The 21706-nt window shown below is 42.7% G+C and overlaps 1 protein-coding gene across 3 annotated transcripts in view; it reads left to right on the top strand.

The window, feature by feature from the left end:
- Nucleotides 1-21706, top strand: part of DNTT (DNA nucleotidylexotransferase) — a 335988-nt gene that overhangs the window by 247339 nt on the left and 66943 nt on the right. For all 3 annotated transcript variants that reach the window (XM_090057571.1, XM_090057572.1, XM_090057573.1), the window contains 3 exons: nucleotides 96-198; nucleotides 13314-13577; nucleotides 15896-15979. In XM_090057571.1, the coding sequence (XP_089913697.1) occupies nucleotides 96-198; nucleotides 13314-13577; nucleotides 15896-15979 (451 nt within the window). The remainder of the gene's footprint in view (nucleotides 1-95; nucleotides 199-13313; nucleotides 13578-15895; nucleotides 15980-21706) is intronic.

A 21706-nucleotide genomic window follows, 5' to 3' on the forward strand; every position in this document is an offset into this window, starting at 1 on the left:
ACTGCAAACTCTCTTTATAATGCAGCAAAAATATTCTCTTTGAAATACAACAGAAACTTTGCTGATTTATTCTTCTCCCTATTTCTTATTGCTAGGGGAAAGAAGACTGGCCATGATGTAGATTTTTTAATCACCAATCCAGGACCAAAGGAAGAAAAAGAACTTTTACATAAAGTGGTTGACTTATGGGAAAAACAGGTAAAATATTTTATAAAAAGTAAAAAAATATTGAAAGAATGAACTTACTAATAGTGGAGTCAGCACTGGAGCCTTGACAGAAAATGGTAATTCATCATCGGGGGCTATTTCAAAATCTGGTACCATTCTGCTTTGAAATAACATCATAAAAAGGGAAATTCTCCATGAAGTGGAATTTCAGTTCTTCCCTAGCTCTGTGGGCAGCCTGAGCTCCAGGGTGGTCTCCTTGATGGGTTACCCAAGAACTATTGAGTGCCAGGTGCTCAGGACCCCACAAGGTCAGTAGATTCTGATGAAAAAATGTTTCAAGCTTTTTTTTTTCTGACTATCGCTATTCAGCACTGCAAACGTTTATTTTATTTTTAGCTATGTAATGAGTGCTATAGAGATGCTTATAGTGTTAATATTTAACTCTTTTTGGAAGGATCTAAATACTAGCTGATACAAGGGCCTCATAATATTAGGTCAATACATGTAGTCGGTTGGAAATAAGCAGCGTATTAGTGCTTTTATTAGCATACTAATAAAATATCTTTATATGTTTCATTTTGCATTAAGCTTTTTTCATATGGAGTGTAATATTGTTTGCATTTGAGAAATGTACACTCACTCTTCATTGTCTGTTTTCTTGGTATTGAAAACATTTTGGCTATTTGCAGACATTTGGGGAGGTTAGATTGCATTAAAAATGGCGACACAATCTAACTTAGTTCACCCAGATGCAGACTTTATACATAGACCTGGTCTCAGTAACCAGAAATTAATCTAAACCCCATTACAGCACAGAAGTACTGGTCTAGAAATGGCAGAACCTAGTCTAAGATAGACCTGGATTAATGTTCACTCAAACTTAATCAATTTAGGTTACATCAGTGAACTGAACTTCTGCACAGTTACCTGTACAGCCCCAGGGCTGGGAAATCCCAGCTGCTAGCCCCAGTCCCAGGGTTGTACTTTTCCGATCTGCCCACTCCCTCCACAAGCCACTCCAGGTACTGGTTTTATCAGGTATTATGGATGCTGAGAGCCAAGGAAGTAAGTATTGTTGGGGGGAGAGGCAGGAGGGATGGGGGTAGGTCCCCTGCAAACCTCCCTGTGAGCTGTTCTGATTATGCCAAACCCTCCCAGACCCCAGGAACCCCCTGTGGACCCTGTTTACTCCCCTGATTGCTTCTGCTGATCTTGCCTGCTCCCTGATTCTGCTCTCGCCATTCCCATGATCACTTCCATGGATCCTGCTTGCCCCCCACGTACCCCCCCCAAATTACCTCAGATCAGGTAGCCATTTTTAATGCAATCTAACCTTCCCCCTGAATGTCTGCACTTAGCCTTAGCCTTGTGTAAAAGGACAGTTCTCTTTTTGAATTTTCATATGCCCTGTAGCTAAACAAGATCAGCTTTCAGAAAGCCTGGTTATTGATCAGTTCTGATATTTATATATTCAGAGGTGGGTAATTATTTTAGCTGGAGGGTGGCTTAATGAGTTTTGGCAAGCTGTTGAGGGCCTCATAGGTAGCCCTGACCTTTGCCAGGTGCCCTGCCCCCTGTTTGTTATCTTGGGGCCAGAAGTCCCACCTTTGCCACCAGAAGTCTCTCGCCTTGTCCATGGAAGTACTCCTTTCGGCAAGGCGTTTTCCATCTTGGAACGAGAAAAAAATATTCTAAAAATCAAACATCTACTACAACATACATTTATTTGATTTCAAAAAATATTTTTGTCCTGATTTACATGTGCTTGCATAGTGTACATAGAGGTGATTGCATAACAGCTTGAATAAAGTCTTACTCCTGTGTATTGTAGGAGGTTGTGGGGAGGTGTGGGGGTATGGGTGGGTGCATATAGGTTTGTGGGGCTCTGTGGGTATATGTGTATGTGGGGTGTAGGAGAGGCTTTGGGCATGTTTGGGGTTTGTTGGGGTGGTAAATAGGCGTGGCGGTGTACATGTGGGTGTGGGTGAGTATAGGGAGCATGTGGGGGTGTGTGTGTGTAGATATGTGGAGTGTCCGTGGAGCTCCTGCCAGCCTGGGCTTCATACTCCTGTCACCCTGCCCTGGGACCCCATTGCTCCTGGCCCTGAGGCATGCACCAACTGCTGCTTTTCTCCCCGCTTGCTGCCACTTCCCTGCCCAACCATCACTCCCCACACCTGTCTGTCACTGCTTCCTACCTGACTGCCTGTTGCTCTGGCACCACACGGTTCCTGGCTGGCTCCTACTGTGCACTGTGTGATGCTGGAGCCAGCCTGGCCTGGCCTGGCCAGAACTGCACAGAGCCAGCCAGGAATCACAGGGGCTGGGCCGGCTTCTGCTGCAGCAGCAGGGAGAGGCAGAAGCTGATATGGCTCCATATAGCCCCTGCCAGCCTGGGCTCCATGCTCCTGCCACCTGGCCCTGGGCCCCCACTGGTGTGGGCCCCACACTCCAGCCCAGCTGTCACTGCAGTCCTGCTCACCTACTCACTGCTACTCCCCCACCACCAGCTACCACTACCACTGCCATTTCCCCGCCTTCCCACTGCTTTCCCCCTCCCTTCCCCTGTGCATCCTCCATGTGCTCTGGCAGCGTGTGGTTCCTGGCTACATGTCCAGGACTACAGAACATGGCAGGAGCCAGCCAGGCCCCCGTGGGCTGGGGCAATCGCTGGTGTCCTTCCCTCTCCCCTGTCCTTATCTGAATTGCACTCTTGGATGGAGGGAGGTGGGAAACAGCCCCAGGGTCAACAGGCCAGAAGCCTCTGCTAGGCAGAGGCTTCTGGTTGGGGGATGGGGGTGGGGCAGAGCCAGTCAGGCCATGCTGCTGCTGCCCCTGGGTCCTGCTGGCCTCTCATGGGTCTTGCCACCTCTGGTGCCTTGTAAGCTTAGACAGGCAGCCACAGACAAATAATAATTAATTTTATAAATTTTTAGGGGCCCTGCAGGTTGGATAGAATGGTTTGGCAAGTCAGATCCAGCCCACAGGCTGTATTTTGCCCACCCCTGATATAAATGTTAATATCTTAATAAGGGATGGGCATAAAGAATTAATGATCTAGAAAAATATCTAGATAGATGTGTATCTGAACCTGTGTAGATACCCTTCAGGGTTGACATTTTCCTATTAACTTTCCCAGTAGCTCCTGCAGTATTCATGGGCACACAATATAGCTTCTATTCTCTTCTTCCAGTTGGCTTGCAGTCTTTGAAAATACTCTAAAGTCCTTCAGAATCTTGTGTTTCCTTATTTTCTGGAGCATCTGTCTTAGCTATAGATTTTCACAGCATTGTTGAAATCAGTGGCACTGGGAAAATTGATACAAACTGAGGATCTGTCCAGTTACATATTTAAATTAGCCTTCATGAGGATCCCACTCGCATCATTTTGGGAACAGTACACCATCTCTTAAATAGCTGCCCTTGGGCTTTATGTAGGAGACATGGGGTACTGGAGCCATGTGAATGCTCTCCACTTGGGTGTCAGACTGAAGACTATATAGTGCCTCCAGCTAGGGCAAGATTCTGCACACTGCGTATAGCCTTTCAAACTTTCCATACTATCCCATTCACATTAATGGGAACTGTACTTACATTCTGAGAAATTAACCAACTGCACGAGCAAGCAGTGAAAGTATTAAAGCTGTGCAGTTCACTCTGAGCTGCTTCAGTTAAATGGAAGAACTAACATAAACTATTTATTATAAAAAGGATAACATGAGGCAAATAAAGGTGCAGGGAGAGTGAGGATAAGTAAAACTAGGCTAAGAGGTTGAGAATTTACTTAGGTTTCAGGTACAGAAAGTGAGGAAATTAAAGAGATGGAAAAATAGTACAAGGAGGTATGTTTGGTGGCAAAAAGAACCAAACCCAGATAGGCTGGGATCATTTTAAGTGAGAAGCATAGAGTTTTCCTTGTACTCATTTTTTCTGGCGTCCCTATGGGTTATGATATATAAACCTACTGACCCAACTGCTGATTATACTGCCTGAATTCATTGCTGAGTCAATTCTAATATTCAGAATCTAACTGTCAGTGCTGGAGAAATTAGCTCCTAGTAAAATCAAAATACAAAAACAAAGACAGGAATTATACTCCTCCTGCCTTTTTATTACCTTTGATTTATAAAAAAAGGAATTAAAGCACTTTTATACTCTTTGACAGGAAAGCTGTCTGCCTCTTCACAGCTTTCCCACTTTCGTGCCACTGCTTCAAAGCTCAGGTGCATCAAAGAATGTCTCAAAGGTCATGATGTTGACTTTCTTTTAGATGTTTTTAGTGAAGGATTCTGCAGTGTTTAACTTCTAAACTATATGAAAACTAATTTAAATAGTTCAGAATAGGCCTTTTCTTAGCTGAAAAGTTTAACGTTCCAGAATCCTTCCCCTGAAAGTTGTTGAAAAACTAAGTCAACAACATGATATTCTTTGATGAAGCATCATCAGGAATATGTAGGTCTAGAAGATGCAGTGTCTCCTCTTTACTTCACATTAGAATGGTAAAATGGAAAAGCTGCAGTGTGGTAGACAGATTATCTTTTAATAGTTTAGCAATGCTTTAAAAAGGAAGTAAAAATGACTTTCTCTCTGGGCTACTGCTTGGAAATCTCTGGTCTAACAGTTTCATAGCCATATGTGTGAATGTAATACAATGCACATACTGTGTAAGTTTTCTGCCTTCAAGTTCTTGTTAAATATGTTTTTATCTGGTTATTATCTGGTCAATTTAGCAAGAGGAAGTATGGTTGTAAGGACTTTTTAAATTGTGACTTTTTCTATTTTAATTGTGCAAACTTAACTTTGCACCAACAAGGCTTGGCATTCATCTCCTTGAGATTTTTGTAAGTAAAAAAGGGAAAATCTTCCTCTGCTTAGTAATCTTAGAATTTAAATGGTTCATCTGATTCTTATTCTAAACAACCAGTAAGATGAATGTGTATGATGGCAGGAGTTCCAGTCTCATGGGAATGACTGGTAGGAAATGAGTAGAAGGGCTAGGTCTTACACAACTTGCATAGTTTTGCTACTGATTTTTGCAAAGTTGGCTCCAAGGGGGTGGAGCAGCACATTTATGGTTGGATGTTGATAATTGAAAAATTACAGATTTTTAAAGTTAGTAGTTATTTTAAAATACAAAAACAGTCTCAGGAACAAAATCCAGATCTCTACACCTAAGAGAGTGCCCTAAACATTTGGCTACACACTCACATTTTCACTTTCTCTTTGGCCAATGATTCCTTAATTTATAAAAAAATAAAGCACAGTAGTACAGCTTCAAGTGGAATAATCTCAGACAGATGCAGGAATTCAGCCTGGGTCACCCTCTTCCTTGATGAATGCTCTGGCCACTAGTAGGGTTGCCAATTCTATTTGAATCTATTCTGGGAGGTTTCATCACATGACGTAATGACATTAATGACTGATCTACTATACTGTAATCAGGAAGGCAAATGCACGTTACTGTTACATTTTAAAAACCCACTGGACTATGGTATAAATTGGATTCAACATTTAATACTTATTTTAATGAATGCTCTATCATTTATCTCCTGGGTGACTCTCAGCAGTTTCCTGGAGACTGTATCTAATTCCTGGAGACTACAAGGCAATCCTGAAGGGCTGGCAACACTAACCGCTAGATTATTGTATGAAGAAGGGCAGGGTGTGCACCACGTTCCCTACCTACTGCTTAAAGAGAAAGTAGAGTGGTTGTTGCTGTCACATTTTGTCTAGAACCCAGTCTTGTTAGTATATGTTAGGTATATTCTGAAAATTCCTACTATATCAAGCCCTTAAGGGACTGAGGTGAAAAAACGGTAATTTCTGAGTCCCAGTTTGGCTTAGGCATGAACTAGTTGCTAAGCTGCTCAGTGCTGTCAAAAAAAAGATGCTTCTTGATGTGTTCAGAAGTAGAATGTTTTGATGCTTAGAGAACTTAAAGATAAAAACCTATATTATGTCTGGAGTAGAGGCACTTTCTGGGTTAACAGTGCCTCAGAAGAACTTTATGGGGTTGTAGCCTTGGACTTAAATACCTACTTCCATTTTTTTGGGATCTAGCCTTGTATATTTAATGGAAATGGTGACAGTTTTCTTCATGCAAGTTATCTTAGCAGAAGACTAAGACCATTACCTTGCAGAAACACATGTTGAGGAGTCCAGTGTTACAAACTGGCCTATTTTAACTTCAATCAAAGCATGCTACTTTCTACCAGTTGAGGTTCATGACAGTTATGCAAAATTGCAAATTGGATGGGACTTCCTTACAGTCTGCTTAAAAGTAATCTCATGAGTGCCTCTGCAGAATGCTCAGAAGTGATTTTCAATTACTGATAATATTACTCTTCAAAAATTGGGGAACAAGCAGGAAGAACTCATACTTTTACTTGCAGATAATAACTTTGATTTAGTGGGGCTAACAGAAACCTGGTGGTACACATTGAGGGCTACAGGTTGTACAGAAGGGACAGAGTAGGGAGGAAAGGGGTTGGGGTTGCTCTCTATGTAAAGGAGCATTATACATCTACCCTAATCAAAATGGGAATCACGGGAGGAGAAAGTTGAAGCATTGTGGGTTAGGATATATGGAGGTTGTGGTAAAGGGACTTGGTGGTGGGGGTCTGCTATAGACCACACCAAGAAGAAAAGCTAGACTTGGAATTCTTGAGGCAGCTCTCAGAGGCTGTACAGTCTATGGATGTGGTTGTCATAGGGGACCTAAATTACCCTGACATCTGCGAGGAGCAGTCAGCCAAATCCAACCATTCACGTAGGTTCTTAACCTGAATGCAGATCCTTAACCTAACGCAGGAGGTATACAGTCCCACTAGGGGGAATGCCTTACTGGACTTGGTGTTGGCTATGGGGGAGGACCTGGTAGGGGAGCTGCAGATTTGAAGACAGTGACCATCAATCAAGACCTTGAAGACAGTGACCATCAATCAATCAAATTCATCATACGGCATAGGGTGGGTAAGTTAACAAGTAGGATGGAAGTGCTTGACTTTAGGAAGGCTAACTTCAGTGTGCTTAGGAGTCTAGTCAATAACACACTGCAGGAGAAGAGTATTGGTTAGATGGTAGTCTAGGAAGGGTGGTCGTTTCTAAAGGAAGCAATCCTTTGGCCACAGAGGGAGACTATCCCAGTACAAGGGAAAAGGGGGAAAGGAGCCAAAGAACTTCCTTGGCTAAACAGGGAAATCCAGGGGAACCTTAGGGCAAAAAAGAAGGCGTATAGATGGTAGAAGTAGGGGGAAGCTACCAAGGAGGAGTATACCTACTTGGCCCACACTTGCAGAGAGATGGTTAGAAAGGCCAAAGCAACTACAGAGCTGAGGATGGCAACACAAATTAAAGACAACAAAAAGTCTTTTTTAAGTATGTAGGGAGTAAAAGGAAGGCACAGGGCAACATAGGATCACTACTGAACAAGGAGGAGCAGTTAGTGACAGATGGGGGAAGGGGCAAGGGTGAGCTATTCAGTGAGTTTTTTGCCTCAGTGTTCAAAGCTCAAGATAAGTCTCCTAATGGGTTCTTACATGGGCATCAGAGGGACACCAGCCTACCAACTGTCGACCCTGACTTGATGCAGAGTCACTTGGCTGGGCTGGATGTGTTCAAGTCAGCAGGCCCAGATGAGCTGCATCTGAGGGTACTGAAGGAATTGGCTGGTGTCATGGCAGAACCACTTGCACGACTGTTTGAGCACTCATGGTGCTCAGGTCAGGTGTCAGAGGACTGGAAAAGGGCCAATGTGGTCCCTATTTTCAACAAGAGGAGGAAGGGGGATCCAAGTAATTATAGGCCAGTTAGTCTTATCTCCATCCTTGGAAAGGTCTTTGAAAAGATTATGAAGTATCATGTTTGTGGGAGTCCAGCAGGAAAAATAATGCAGCAGGGAAACCAGCATGGATTTGTAGCAGGTAAATCATGCCTGACCAATCTGGTTTCATTTTATGACAGGGTCACAAAATGCTTAGATGCAGGAGTAGAGAAGGATGTAATTTTCTTGGACTTTAGCAAGGCTTTTGATACGGCATCTCATCCTATTCTCATTAATAAATTAAGAGGATGTGACTTAGATGTTTACCTGGTCCAGTGGGTGGCAAACTGGCTTAGTGGTTGCACCCAGAGAGTGGTAGTAGATGGGTCAGTATTGACTTGGAAGGATGTGGGTAGTGGGGTCCCGCAGAGTTCGGTCCTTGGACCTGTACTCTTCAATATTTTTATCAGTGACTTGGATGTGGGTGTGGAGTGGAATCTGTCCAAGTTTGCGGACAATACTAAATTTTGGAGTGAAGTGCACTCTCCAGAGCGTAGGGAACGACTGCAGGAAGACCTGGACAGGTTAGAAAAGTGAACAGTACACAGTAGGATGCAGTACAACAAGTACAGGTGCAGACTGCTGCACCTATGGTGCAAAAGTATCCAGCACACCTACTGGCTGGGAAATGACCCACTCAGCAGCACAGAAGTGGAAAGAGATCTCAGAGTCACAGTAGCCTCCAAGATGAACATGAGTCGTAAGTGTGATGAAATCATCAGCAAAGCTAACCACACTTTATCGTACATCAGCAGATGCATGAGAAATAGATCCAATAAGGTGATACTTCCTCTCTGTGTGGCATTGGTCAGACTGCAGTTGGACTGCTGCATCCAGTTTTGGGTACTGTACTTTAAGAAGGATGTTGATAGACTCAAGAGGGTCTGGAGGGGGGCCACTCATATGGTTAGGGGCTTACAGGACAAGCCCTACAAGGAGAGACTGAGGGACCTGGACCTCTTCAGCCTCTGCAAGAGAAGGCTGAGAGGTGATCTTGTGGCCGCCTACAAATTCATTAGGGGGATGCAGCAAGGGATTGGAGATGCTCTGTTCACCAGGACGCCTCTTGGGGTAACAGGGAACAATGGTCACAAACTGACAGAGAGCAGATTTAGGCTAGATCTCAGGAAAAACTCCTTCATGGTAAGGGTGGCCAAAATCTGGAATGGGCTTCCAAGGGAAGTGGTGCTCTCTGCTACTTTGGGGATCTTTAAGAGTAAACTGGATAGGCATCTGGCTGGGGTCATCTGACCCCAGCACTCTTTCCTGCCTAGGCACGGGGTTGGACTTGATGATCTGTTGAGGTGCCTTCCGACCATAGCATCTAGGAATCTGTGAATCTATGAAATTCAGCATTCAAACTTTGATCATGGATTTGTTCCAAAATGAACAGTGCTGACATGCCAAAATTAACCCCACATAAAAAATATATAGAGTTGGAAACCTGTTCTACCCGTGTTCCTTTGACATGCTTCCCCCAAAAATCATGTTTGGATTTGACAAGATGGCAAACCTCTGTTAAAAAAAAATTGCTTATACTAATCTTCATTTAAAAATCTAAACTATAAATAAGAACTATAGGAATATAGAAAACATAATTCAACAAAATGATATTTGCAGAAGGCTGCAGATGTACTATTTTATAGAGTAACATAAATATTCTGTTATGTAACTGGCAATATTCAGAGTTACACATGATCTTTATAACTGGCTGCCCCTTTAACAGTATTTTTTTTAACTTAGAGAAGTGCTGTTTCAGCTTCATTTTATGAAGCAATGGTGATGTCCAGTGCCTAATCAAATTAGGTTAATCAGAAACATTATCCCAGTAGATGTGTCCTGGGCTTTGATTCCTATTTAAAGGTGGCATTCTGGCTTTGAATCAGATTTCAACTCTTTGTTGTAGTCAGCACTTGTGTAATTGTTGCCTAATTGCATTTTTTAAAAATGTTGGAGTAGCTATTTACAGCATGGGACATCTTGTAGTCCTTCCTATTAACTTTTACAAATTGCCAAGCCACTTAACTATGGAAACGCAATAAAGATAACCTAGAGATATGCAGTCCTGAAATGCCTTTCTAGTCACACTTGCTAACCACAGCCATCTGCAGATATTGAAAATGCATTTACTGGAGGATGTGACCCAGTCAGTAGGGGAAAAGGGTGTTCTATATGAGGACTTTGACTTGTAATAACCCCAGAATTGCATGATGTAAATCTAAAGTGAACCAGAAAATATTTTCTTGAAGTTTCTATAAAATGAGACAAGAAGGAGTACTCCTTTAAACACTGGGCGTTATCCAGTTAACAGCTGTAGTTGTAGGACTGTCAATTCTTTAGAGAACTACTGGAATGTCTCTCAAGAAAACCAGTGCAAAGCACTGGAAATCAAATCAATTTTCAAAACCTAGAAACTAAAATTGAAAAATATTAACAATACACTCACAATGATGGTAAACAACCTGGAATGAACAGAATCAAAATTAAACTAAAACAGATAGGTCAGCAACAATATTTCAAGGGAAAGAAAATAATGATGAAATAGGGATTATAGGTCCACCAGAGGACAGAGAGTATGACGGAAAAATTAAATTGGATGGTTACAACTTGTTCCTAAGGACAGAAAGGTGGGGGGAAGAAGGGGGTGTAACATTTTTCCATCAGACATTGTTAGTTGTTATAGGTCATAAAAGATTCAGAATCATGGGTCCTCAACTGGATCAAAGTTCTCACTATTAGTAATAAAAATGGGGTTCCAATGGGCATCTCCTGCAGACCACCGGTTCTCATTAAAGAGTAAGATAACCTGCTCCATAAGCTTTTTGTCTCTAATCTGTAGAAAGAAAAACTAAGTTATTGCTCATTTTAGCTGAGAGGCATGTATTCAAGATCTCATCTTGCTTGGAGTTTCTAAAAATAGTGGATGATAATTTCTTACAAAGAAAGTCCAAAACTTAACAGAGCAATTCAACGTCTGATATCGTTTAGATGGACAAAATAGCAGTAGCCTAGGAATTGGTGATTATAACCTGGGTACTTTTATTTTATGCGAACAGTATTCTGAACCACCCACCAATATTTTTTCTTGAAACTTTAAGAGGGTCAGTATCCCAAAGCTTAAATTAGTTATCAGTATATGAACTGAGAACATCACATTGGAAGTGACAATGACAACTTAGTATAGTTTATGGACATCCCCTTTATAGTATGACTGTACAAGCATGAAAAAGTAAATAACACCTAAATAGAAAGTAGTGTGGAAGTCATTATAAAAAATCAAGATATAAAGAATGGAAAAAGGGGAAAGTTAAAAAGAATGTTGGAGACTGTCAACAGAAACTAATGTAATCACTGAAATATCACTGCCCAAAGAAGTCACACTTAAACATATTTGGAACAAGAACCCCTCTTCCCCCCACAACAAAAACAAACAAAAACCCAACCCTGAGGTCATTCATAGGTCCAATGCCAGAAGCAGATAATAAAATCATAAATAGCAATGCATTAATATTCAATATCCATCTCACTGATATTGAAATAAAAGATTTACCGTCTGTAACAAAAATGATGTGAAGCAACATCTACTAACATTTAAAAAAGTATCAGATAAACAGAACTGGTTAACTTATATCCAAAAGTCCTAATATCTGAGGAACTTTCTGAATCACTAATGTTAATTTCTCAAAAAAATCTTAGAAAACTGGGGAAATTCAAAGTAATTCCAGTATTTTAAAATAGTTAAAGAGTTGACCTAAGGAATAACAGTTTGATGCCAGTTCCATGAAAAATGATTAAATGATTTATTCTGGACTTTATTGATAGAGGAAATACACCAGCAAATCCACCTCAGAAAAGATTAGAGTCTAAAACTGTAATTTATGATAGTCAGTATGGTCTGACAGAAAGTAGTTCTGGTCAAACATAACTGTGATAAGGGTTTCTCTTTTTTTCTTTTTTTGAGATAAAAATGTAGGATGATATAGCATAATTAGATTCTTTTAAAGGCATTTGATTCAAGTACCACACGTCACCTTGACTAAAAATCTTTCATTCTATGGTAATACAGGATACATGATAGAACTCAAAATGCAGTTGTTGTTGGGGACAGCTGGGTTTCATATTAGAAGGAGCCTCCAGCAATCATTTTTGTTCTATTTCTATTACCACTAGTGATCTAGATAATTTAAAATCCTTGCTGGTGAAACTTGTAGATTACATGGAAACTAACATGGCTAACTACCTCTCTAAGCTGCATAGAGACTGATAGGATAGTAAATACAGTAGCTTCACTAGGCGTGGGCAAGCAGAGAACCAGCTCCGGGTACCACCTTAATATGAATGCCAGTACCATGGAGGTGCCAGTACCATGGTTATAGTGGCAGCAACAACAAGTGTGGATAGATCATACTGTTGCAGCAGCAAGTAGGGCCTTTGAATTTCTAGAGCAGGTAAGATGCTAGGGCTGCCCCTCTCTTTTGGGCTCCTGGCACCCCCTTTTCAAATCCTCTCCAGCAGGAGGTTGTCCAGGGCACAAACCTTGCCAGTTAGGCTACTGACTAAATTAATCAGGAGGACTGGTTACCACTGGAGAGTGATCTGAACTCTCTGGTTAAATGGTCAGCATCCAGCGACATTTGTTTTAATACGTCCAAAGTCAGGTGTCTATCTTTCAGGAGTACAATAATGGGAGACAGTATAAAGGAGACACACAAAAATGATCCAAGGGTTGGAGAACAAGCCTTATGATGTTCGTACCTTAAGGAGCTTAGTTTATTCAGCTCAAAACTAAACTTGCGAGGCGATTTAAAAAATAGAAATGAAAAAAAGAAAAGAAATGTATCTGATTGCAGGGGCCTTTTTAGTCTTACACATGAAGGCACAATGAAGTCAATGGTTGGAAGCTGAAGTTAGAAAAATTTAAACTTGAAACAAGACCTGATCTCTTAGCAGTAAGAATAACTTTGGGAAGTGGCTCACTATTGCTTGGAAGTTCTTTGCATGCCATCAACCCTAAAGAAGTTTAAGTGGGGACTGAACAGTGAGCAGTATCTCCTGATTATAAGGCAGGGCTTGGCAGCTCCTAAGTATTGCATAGCCACCTCTGAAGGTGTTCCAGTCTCAGTGTGTGAACATCACCACTTCGGCTACAGTGCGTCACTGATACAAGCGGTTCTGCTGGACTCCATATTGGTATTAGGCTGGTTTTTGGTCCATCACTGTACAGTATTGTGGTACCTGTAAAAGATATATGCATATCAAAGCCATTTTTTTAAAGACGAGGAAAATTGGGAAAAAAATGTAATGTGAATAATGTTTTCTTTTAGGGCTTGCTTTTATACTGTGATATAATTGAATCAACATTTGAAAAGGAAAAACTGCCAAGTAGAAGAGTTGATGCTTTGGATCATTTTCAGAAGTGCTTTGCAATTTTAAAATTACATCAGCAAAGAACAGGCAACAGCAATAGCAATATATCCAAAGAATCTGATAAAGCAGAAGTCAAAGACTGGAAGGCAATCCGGGTGGATCTGGTCATAAGCCCCTTTGAACAATATGCATATGCTCTGTTAGGTTGGACTGGCTCCAGGGTAAGTAATAACAAAAGCTGACATTTTTCTTTGAGCTACTAACCTATTTTTTGAGGTTGTAGGGCTATTCAGAGTTCATGGATTCTTAAATGTTCTTTCTCCCTGCATTTTTGTATTATTTTCTTTACTTCCTCTCATCAACAGGCTATCATAGCCTACACTTCACACAATCATTACTGATATACATAAGTGTATAAAGAATATTCTTTATATTCCTTTGAGTATAAAATTCACTTAAAAAACAAATATTTCTTCTAAAAATGGCCTCTGTCTTAAATTCATGTAAAACCAAAACAAAAATACCCCAAAGCCCTTTTCTATGCACAGTAGAGGTTGTATCCTTGTAAATGTGTCTTTATGTGGTATTTTATTTATTCCTAAATTGGGACTCAGAAATTGTGGGTGCATCTTAAATTCGAGGGTGTCTTATGTATGGTATTTGGTATATGGCCTATATAGTATTTTCCTGCCTAAAGAAAATTAACCTTGCTCTTCATTTGAGGTTTCATTTTTAGAAACCATGGAACAGACTTTTGGCTTGCCTATGGCCCCATTACATTCCTTCAGCACAGCAAAGGGTTGCAGAGGGGACTTCCTGAGGTGACAGGAAATTTTATTTCAGGAAAAGAATGTTCCAAATTGGAATGAAAATTCAAAATTTGAGATGTCCATTGAGATTTTATTTAGGAGCAGTCAAAGCTTTTTGTTTCAATAAACCTTTAATCAATATTGCTTTATTTTTACATTTTTAAATTAGTGTTTAAAAATTACTGTAAAATGATAAAGTAAAATCATTTGTGACTGGCATCATAATCCATAAACCTAATGTGAATTCAGCAAATGCAGTTTATACTGAAGGAGCTGAAACACAGGAGAGAACCTGGCACAACAGCTTTGATTCACTATTACATGGGTCTGGTTTTACTTTTGTAGTTGCATTAGTAGAGTAGATACCAACTGGGATTAAGATGTTCAAGAATCCTGAAGTGAAATATGTGTTATGTTTCTATTTATCCAGAACTATAGTTCAGCACTTAATTTACTATAGAAAATACCAACTTTTTCCTTTTTATCATCAGGCAGCACATTCCAGTACATGTTTTGCTAAGGGGCCTATATTGTAAAACGGACCTCAGTAGTTTATTAAAGGAAGAGAAGCCTCATTAATGAATTCCCCTTAGGTTAATCACTTTATAAGTCTTTTTTAAAAAGATATTTGAAACTCCTGATTATTTCCCTTGCCCAGTTGTAAATCTCAATTCTAATCTCCTAAACCCTTCTATTTAAATCTCAGGATCTTAAATCTGCCTCCAGTTTAGGTTTTAAAATTGTATTTCCAAGCTTGTTTCAGGTCCTGTAGGCCCACCTCCTTCCTACCTGTGGAACATTTAGCAGTTGGGAAGGATCTTTTTCCCTTTCATTCCCAGGCACCAGGCTAGCACACATACCAAATATGTGCTTTTTCTCAATCCTCATGAACCCCATTTGGACAGCTAGGCCAGAGCTCTCTCTGCTTTCTCCATGCCACTGGAAAAACCTGAACTGACTTAGAAAAATAGGATGATTTATAAACAAACTGAGATTCTACTATGTGTTAATTTAAACAGTTCTTTGTTTTAATAGGCAGCTAATACCAGGTAATATGATGCTTTATTTTATGTCAAATAATGCCCTTTTGAGAGATCATCTGGTGTGGGACTATCAGGGATAAGTTAGGGAAAAATATGCAATTGCTATGTTGGATACCTTAATGTTACCTGTACGGTAACATAGGACTGACTAACTATGCTTTATATATCACATATTTTCAAAACTATTTTTAAATGTGTATAATTCATAGTTTCATAGTTTCTAGGGTCGGAAGGGACCTGAGCAGATCATCTAGTCCGACCCCCTGCCATGGCAGGAAAGAGTACTGGGGTCAAATGACCCCAGCAAGATGTTCATCTAACCTCCTCTTAAACACCCCCAGGGTAGGGCCCAGCACCACTTCTCTTGGAAGCTGGTTCCAGACCCTAGCCGCCCTGACTGTGAATTACCTATTACTGCAGGCAATGAGAATATAAATCATTGTGCTGCCAATTTAATTACAGGATAAACCAGTGTATTTAAATGCATGTCTCAGATACCATTTTTTCATGAATGTCTTGTTTAGCCTGACTGAATCTGTCCAGAATATGGTCTCTGAGTGAAACCACGTAATTTTATAATGTGCGTTTTAACATATGAATTGTTTTTAGAATGTTTATGTACACAGCAACAAAGTAGGCACTCATTTTGGTTTGTATCTTATTGGGAATTTATTATGTATTGTACAGCAATTTGAACGTGACTTACGAAGGTATGCCTCTCATGAAAGGAAGATGATGTTGGATAACCATGCCTTATATGATAAGACTAAGGTACAGTTTGCTTTTTGAAATAAGACTATAATGTCAGAATTCTCCAGGACACATTTTCTGTTTACATTACTTCAATGCAGTGTATTTTGACGTTCCTCATTCCCTATACACCATCCACTTTTTGCAACAAATTAAACAAGAATTCCTCAGATAAGAACCTCTTTAACTGAATGTCTGTGTCTTATCTTCATAGTGAATGATTTTTGAAGATGTTTATTGATGTAATTATAAGAACAGGCTGAAATACCCTGTCCAAACTAACATTAATTTCCTCTGTATATAATCTAAAGACAGGAGGCTAGGGCAGATTCACTACATATCTACATGGAGATAAAGAGGAGACATCTTTGTCGGCATTGTTACAGTATGCTGTTCTTTGTGAGAACAAGTAAACTAAACACTGCATATCAACTAGCTCCTTATTCACTAGTCATTTTCAAATGTCAGTGAACTTTCCATTTATATAGAAACATTAAAACATTGTTCATTTAATCTAGTACCCTGTCTCCAGCAACTCACAAGATTAGATGCTTCAAAAACAATTAAAAAACACTTCCATGATGGATTATGTAATAAATTGATCATTGGAGAAATTCTTAATCTCTAGTGATACTGTGTTTTTGCATGCCATGTGCGCTCCCTTTGTAAAGCATTCATCTTTGTTTTTGGAAGGCAAAATAGGGATTTTCCCACCCCCAAAATCATGGCATAGTGCTGACTTCCTTTTCATGGAGAGTCTGTGCTAAAAAATTCACTTTCTGTCTGGGACAGCAGGCAAGCACACAGAGGCAGGGCGCATCCACATGAGTGCACATGTGTCTCTTGCGCTGCCTCAAACCCCTTTGCAGCAGGGGAGAAAATTTGACCCCAGGGGTCTAAAAAAAAAAGCAAAGTATAAAAAAGCAGGGGAGGCAACTGGAGGCTGGGTCGTTCATAGAGACACTCTGGCTGCCAGAGCATCTCTATGGTTGGCCCCTTGCCCTGGTGCTGAAACATGTGGCCAGCCAGGCTGCATGTTTCAGCACTAGGGCTCTGGTGAGTAAGAGGTTGGGGGGGGCTGGAGGAGGGGGGAGGGGACTGTGGGGGGGGACTCCCAATGGCCCCACCCACTCCACCAGCCCCCCCGACCCCCGTCAGTCCCCCTGGACCCCAAGTACTGATGTGGCCAGCCCCTCCCCCTGCCAGCCCCCACCAGCCCCCCTTCCCCTACTGGGGCTGGCTGCTCCCCCCACCACCCCCATACCCCCAACCCCTGCCATGGCTGGCCCCTCCCTCTGCCAGCCCCCCTGAGGCCTCTGACTCCTGCTGGGGACAGCCCTCCCCTGCCAGGCCCCCCAAACCCCTCTCCCCCTGTTGGGGATGGCCCCTCCCCCTGCCAGTCCCCCGAGGCCCCCGATCCCTGCTGTGGCTGGCCCCTGCCTGCCCCGCCAGCTCCCTGACCTTGCCGCAGCCAACCCCTTCCCCCACCAGGCCCCATGAGGCCCCTGACCCCTGCTCTGGCCAGCCTCATGCCTTCAAACTCACTCCATCCCTGCACCCCACCCCATAATTAATAAAAACAAACAAAACCCCCAGCATTTACCAGCAGTTGAAGCTGCTGTCTGTTGCCTGGGGCCTCACCCGCACAGCGCGGGGCAGGATGACAGCCCCAGTGGCCCCAGCCTGGGCCCTCCTGCCCCTCCACTGTCCTGTGCTGCCCAGCCCTGGAGCCCCCCTCCCCCAATCCCTGTTTCTAAGGTAAGCAGAAGCTTTTTTTCCCATTTTTTTCTGTTCTTTTACTGGGCCTTTTTTTAAAGTGACGTGCTTGGAGTTGTGGGGGTAGCCATGGAGGGCCTGGGGGTTCAAGTTGGTGGGTGGGGCAGCCATTGAAGGGCTGCAGCAGCTGGTGGGGGATGGGGCCAGGTGGGGGGTGGTAGCAGAAATTGGGGGGCTGGGGTGGGGCATGTGGGCATTGCAGGGGGGTGGTAGTCCCTGTGGAGGCCATTTGGCCCCCATGGAGGGCTGTACCCCTTGTGTGGGGGATGAACCCCCTGTTGGGGGGCAGATCCCTTTGTGTGGGGAATGAATCCCTTGTTGAGGGTGTGTAGCCCTTGTGTGGGGGCTGAACCCTCTGTTGGAGGGCTGAACCCCTTGTGTAGGGGCTGAAATCCCCTGTTGGGGGGCTGTAGCCCTTGTGTGGGGGCCATCGCCCTGTGGGAGGGCAGCAAAATATGTATTCATGAATTCATGAAACCTGTATTTAGAGTTCACTTTATTATTATGATAAGAGACTTGCTTTAACATTTTAGATATATCAATAAAATATTGTCCAACTGATCGCTGTCTCTGTTTCACTCTCTCTCTCTCTCTTTATAGTGGTCTTTTGTTTTATTTGTGGAGGAAAATAGATTTGGGGGTATTTTAGAGAGTGACTTTGGGATTTTTTTTAACAGGGATTTTTCCAATAGGGAACACCAGAATTCCTGCTAGGGAAGCCAGTGACAGGACCCTGCTTGCTCAGAGCTGGCACCTTGGACCCATCTGGCTGTGGCAGACCTCCTGGCCAAATGGGGCCAGGAGGACATGCTTTGACAGTTCAAAGCAGACCACCACACCCAGAACATCTTCTGGGTAATAGCTGCCTAGATGTCCAGGCATGGGCACAAATGGCAGTAGTGCTGCACAAAGGCCAACCCTGCAACCACAGTCGACTGGCAGCTGGCCCAGAGGGGCAGATGCCTCTACTGGCTCTGTAGTCCCTATCAGAGTCTGGCAGGTGCACAGCAGGTCACAGCCAGGCAGCAGCCCCCACTGCCAGACTGCTGCAGTGGGTAGAGGGTGCAGGGAACTCTCAGGGCTGCTTCAGCAGTCCAGCTGGGACAAGGGGTAGTGTCGCCAAGTACCAGTTGGCTGGGCCCCAGAAGCTCCTGAGAGCTAGTAGCCCTGAGCTACTTGACAGGGCAGCTTTTTATACTGCTGGGGACAGCACAGGTGCTGGCCCCGGGCTCTAGCTCTCCCTGGCTGAAGATCCAGGAGGAGCCAGGCAGGGTTATTTTACCCCAAGTGGCGCAATTTGCTCCACAACAAAGTGCATGTCTGAGCACGTGTGCTGAGGTAAAAAGCCCTGGCTCAAATTTATACTGCTTCTATTTAAGCTGCTGCAAGTGAATGTGTTTGCATGTGTGGTTGCGTCTGCAGAGTGAATTGTTAACCCTTTAACACAGCTGCTATGGCATTGGCAGCGGTTTTTGGCGGCTGTGAAAAGGTTAAAACTTGACTCTGCCTCTGCTTGCTTGCTGCCCAAGAGAGATGGGGAAGTCATTTTGTAGAATAACCTCTTCATACTGCTTCTCTTCCCTGATTTTATTTCAGTGAAGAAAATTAGTTTCTCCATTTAAGATATTCTAATTCTGAAGGGCTGATTTTTGGGAAATAGGTGCTTATGGTATGGAGGTAAAATGATGTGTTACTGCTTTTTGTTTTACATGTTGAGGGTTGAGATGGCTTCTATATTTTAAATCTTTTAGCGTAATAAATGATATAGTTTAGTTTTTCATATGACTGTCTACTTAAAAAAACTCGTCATAAATTCTTTGCCTCTATTGCATATTGTGGGGAGTGAGTTCCACAGCTTATATGTAGTTACACACAGAAAATAATTCAGAACTTTAGGAAATGCCAGAATTTAGGTTTCTCGCAGCTTAACTTCCATCCGTGCCTCCTTCTTTGTATGCACTATTATAGGGCATGTGTAGATGACATGGGCATTAATGTAGAGCACCCAAAAATTTTAACGCAGCTCTTTTTTTTGGTGTGGTGCATTTGTGTTTGCACGACACAGTGTTCATGTTTGCATGAATGACACTTTTGAGTGAGTTAAGCCTCGTATGTCATTCCCCACAGATTTCAGTAGAGGGAGTCAAATACCAATTTACCCCCTATGATGTCTTTCCTAATGGATTACAGGAGGAGGTGCATGTAAACCACCTGGGCTCCCCAGTTCCCGCCCCAGACTCTCACTGGACAGTCCTGACTCACACTGGGAGTCTCCCTTAGGCATGGTCATGGTCACCCCAAAATCCTTGTCACTTGTCACTTGCACCCACCTATACTTGGTCGGTCTAGTCTCTCTCCATCAGTATGTGATCGCAAAGACCTCATCCCAATCTCAAAGACAAGCTGCTTGAATCCTCCCCTCCTGTTCCTTTCCCACCATGTTACAAATTTATGTGTTTTTTCTTTTATTTACTATAGCTTCTATGATTTCATACATTTCATAGACATTAGGGCTGGAAGGGACCTCGGAACTTCATCGAGTCCAGCCCCCCACCCAAAGGGCAGGAAGTCAGGTGGGGTCATAGGAACCCAGCAAGATAAGCATCCAGTTTACTCTTGAAGGTGTTCCATGTAGGTGCTTGAACCACCTCCAATGGCAGGTTATTCCAGACCTTGGGGGCTCGGACGGTAAAGAAATTCTTCCTTATGTCCAGACTGAAATGGTCTTGCAGGAGTTTATAACGACTGGACCTCGTCATCCCTTGGGGTGCTCTGGTGAATAAATGTTCCCCCAGATACTGGTGGTCACCCCGTTAAACTTATAGGTGGCCATCAGATCACCCCTGAGCCTGCTCTTTTCCGGGCTGAAGAGCCTCATAGATCTCAGCCTGTCATTGTAAGGTCTGTTTTCCTGACCTCTGATCATGCACATGGCTCTTCTCTGGACTCTCTCAAGCTTCTCCACATCCTTTTTGAATTGTGGAGCCCAAAACTGGATGCAGTACTCCAGCAGCGGCCTCACCAAGGCCGAGTACAAGGGGAGAATGATGTCCCAGGATTTGCTTGAGAACCATCTATGGATGCAAGCCAGCATTTTCGTCATTTTACTAGCTGCAGCATCACATTGCAGGCTTATGTTCATCTTGTGGTCATTGATGACCCCCAAGTCTCTTTCTTCTGTAGTGCTAGCCAGCATAGCACTGCCAAGCCTATAAGGATGCTACAGGTTTTTCCTCCATTTTTCAGTGTTAAACACCATCAGCTTCTCATCCGCCCATTTGGTGAGCATGTCCAGGTCAGCCTAGATCACCCTCCTGTCTTCAGGTTTGTCCCAAATTTGGTGTCATCAACAAACTTGGCCAGTCTGCTTCTGACTCCAATATCCACATCATTAATGAAGATGTTGAACAATATGGGTCCAAGGACAGAGCCTTTTGGGACCCCACTGGTCACAGGGTACCATGATGATTGACTTCCATCAATTACCACCCTCTGGGTCGGACCACAGAGCCAATTTCCCAGCCAGTGGATTGTGGTGGACCCAAGGCCTCAATTGGCTAGTTTTGCCAAGAGGTGATCATGGGGTACCAGATCGAAGGGTTTTTTGAAGTCAAGATATATGATAACTGGTATGATATCATAAAATATTCAGAGTAGTGGGTGAGTAGGTGGGTGTTTGTTGCCGCCCGGTTGATTGGCGATTGCTGTTGATGTTGGCGAGCTCTTCTGGATTTTTTTTCCTGTTTTTTTTAGACTACATTTCCCAGCATACCCGAGCTTATTCATCTTCATACAGTTTCCAAATGGGCTCCCACTGGAACCCTTCTGTTCCTTGCCCAGGTACGCCATCAATCTGTTTGTGGAGTGCCAAATATGGGTTTTGGAGCTATGTTGTGAACTGTTTTATAAATGTTTTCAGAATGTTTTTGAAAATGTGGCTTTCTGTTTGGCTTGGTCCTCTACTCACCTAGC

Source organism: Crocodylus siamensis, chromosome 7 (genome assembly GCF_052110815.1).
Source record: "Crocodylus siamensis isolate JL-2025a chromosome 7, ASM5211081v1, whole genome shotgun sequence".
NCBI lineage: Eukaryota > Metazoa > Chordata > Crocodylia > Crocodylidae > Crocodylus > Crocodylus siamensis.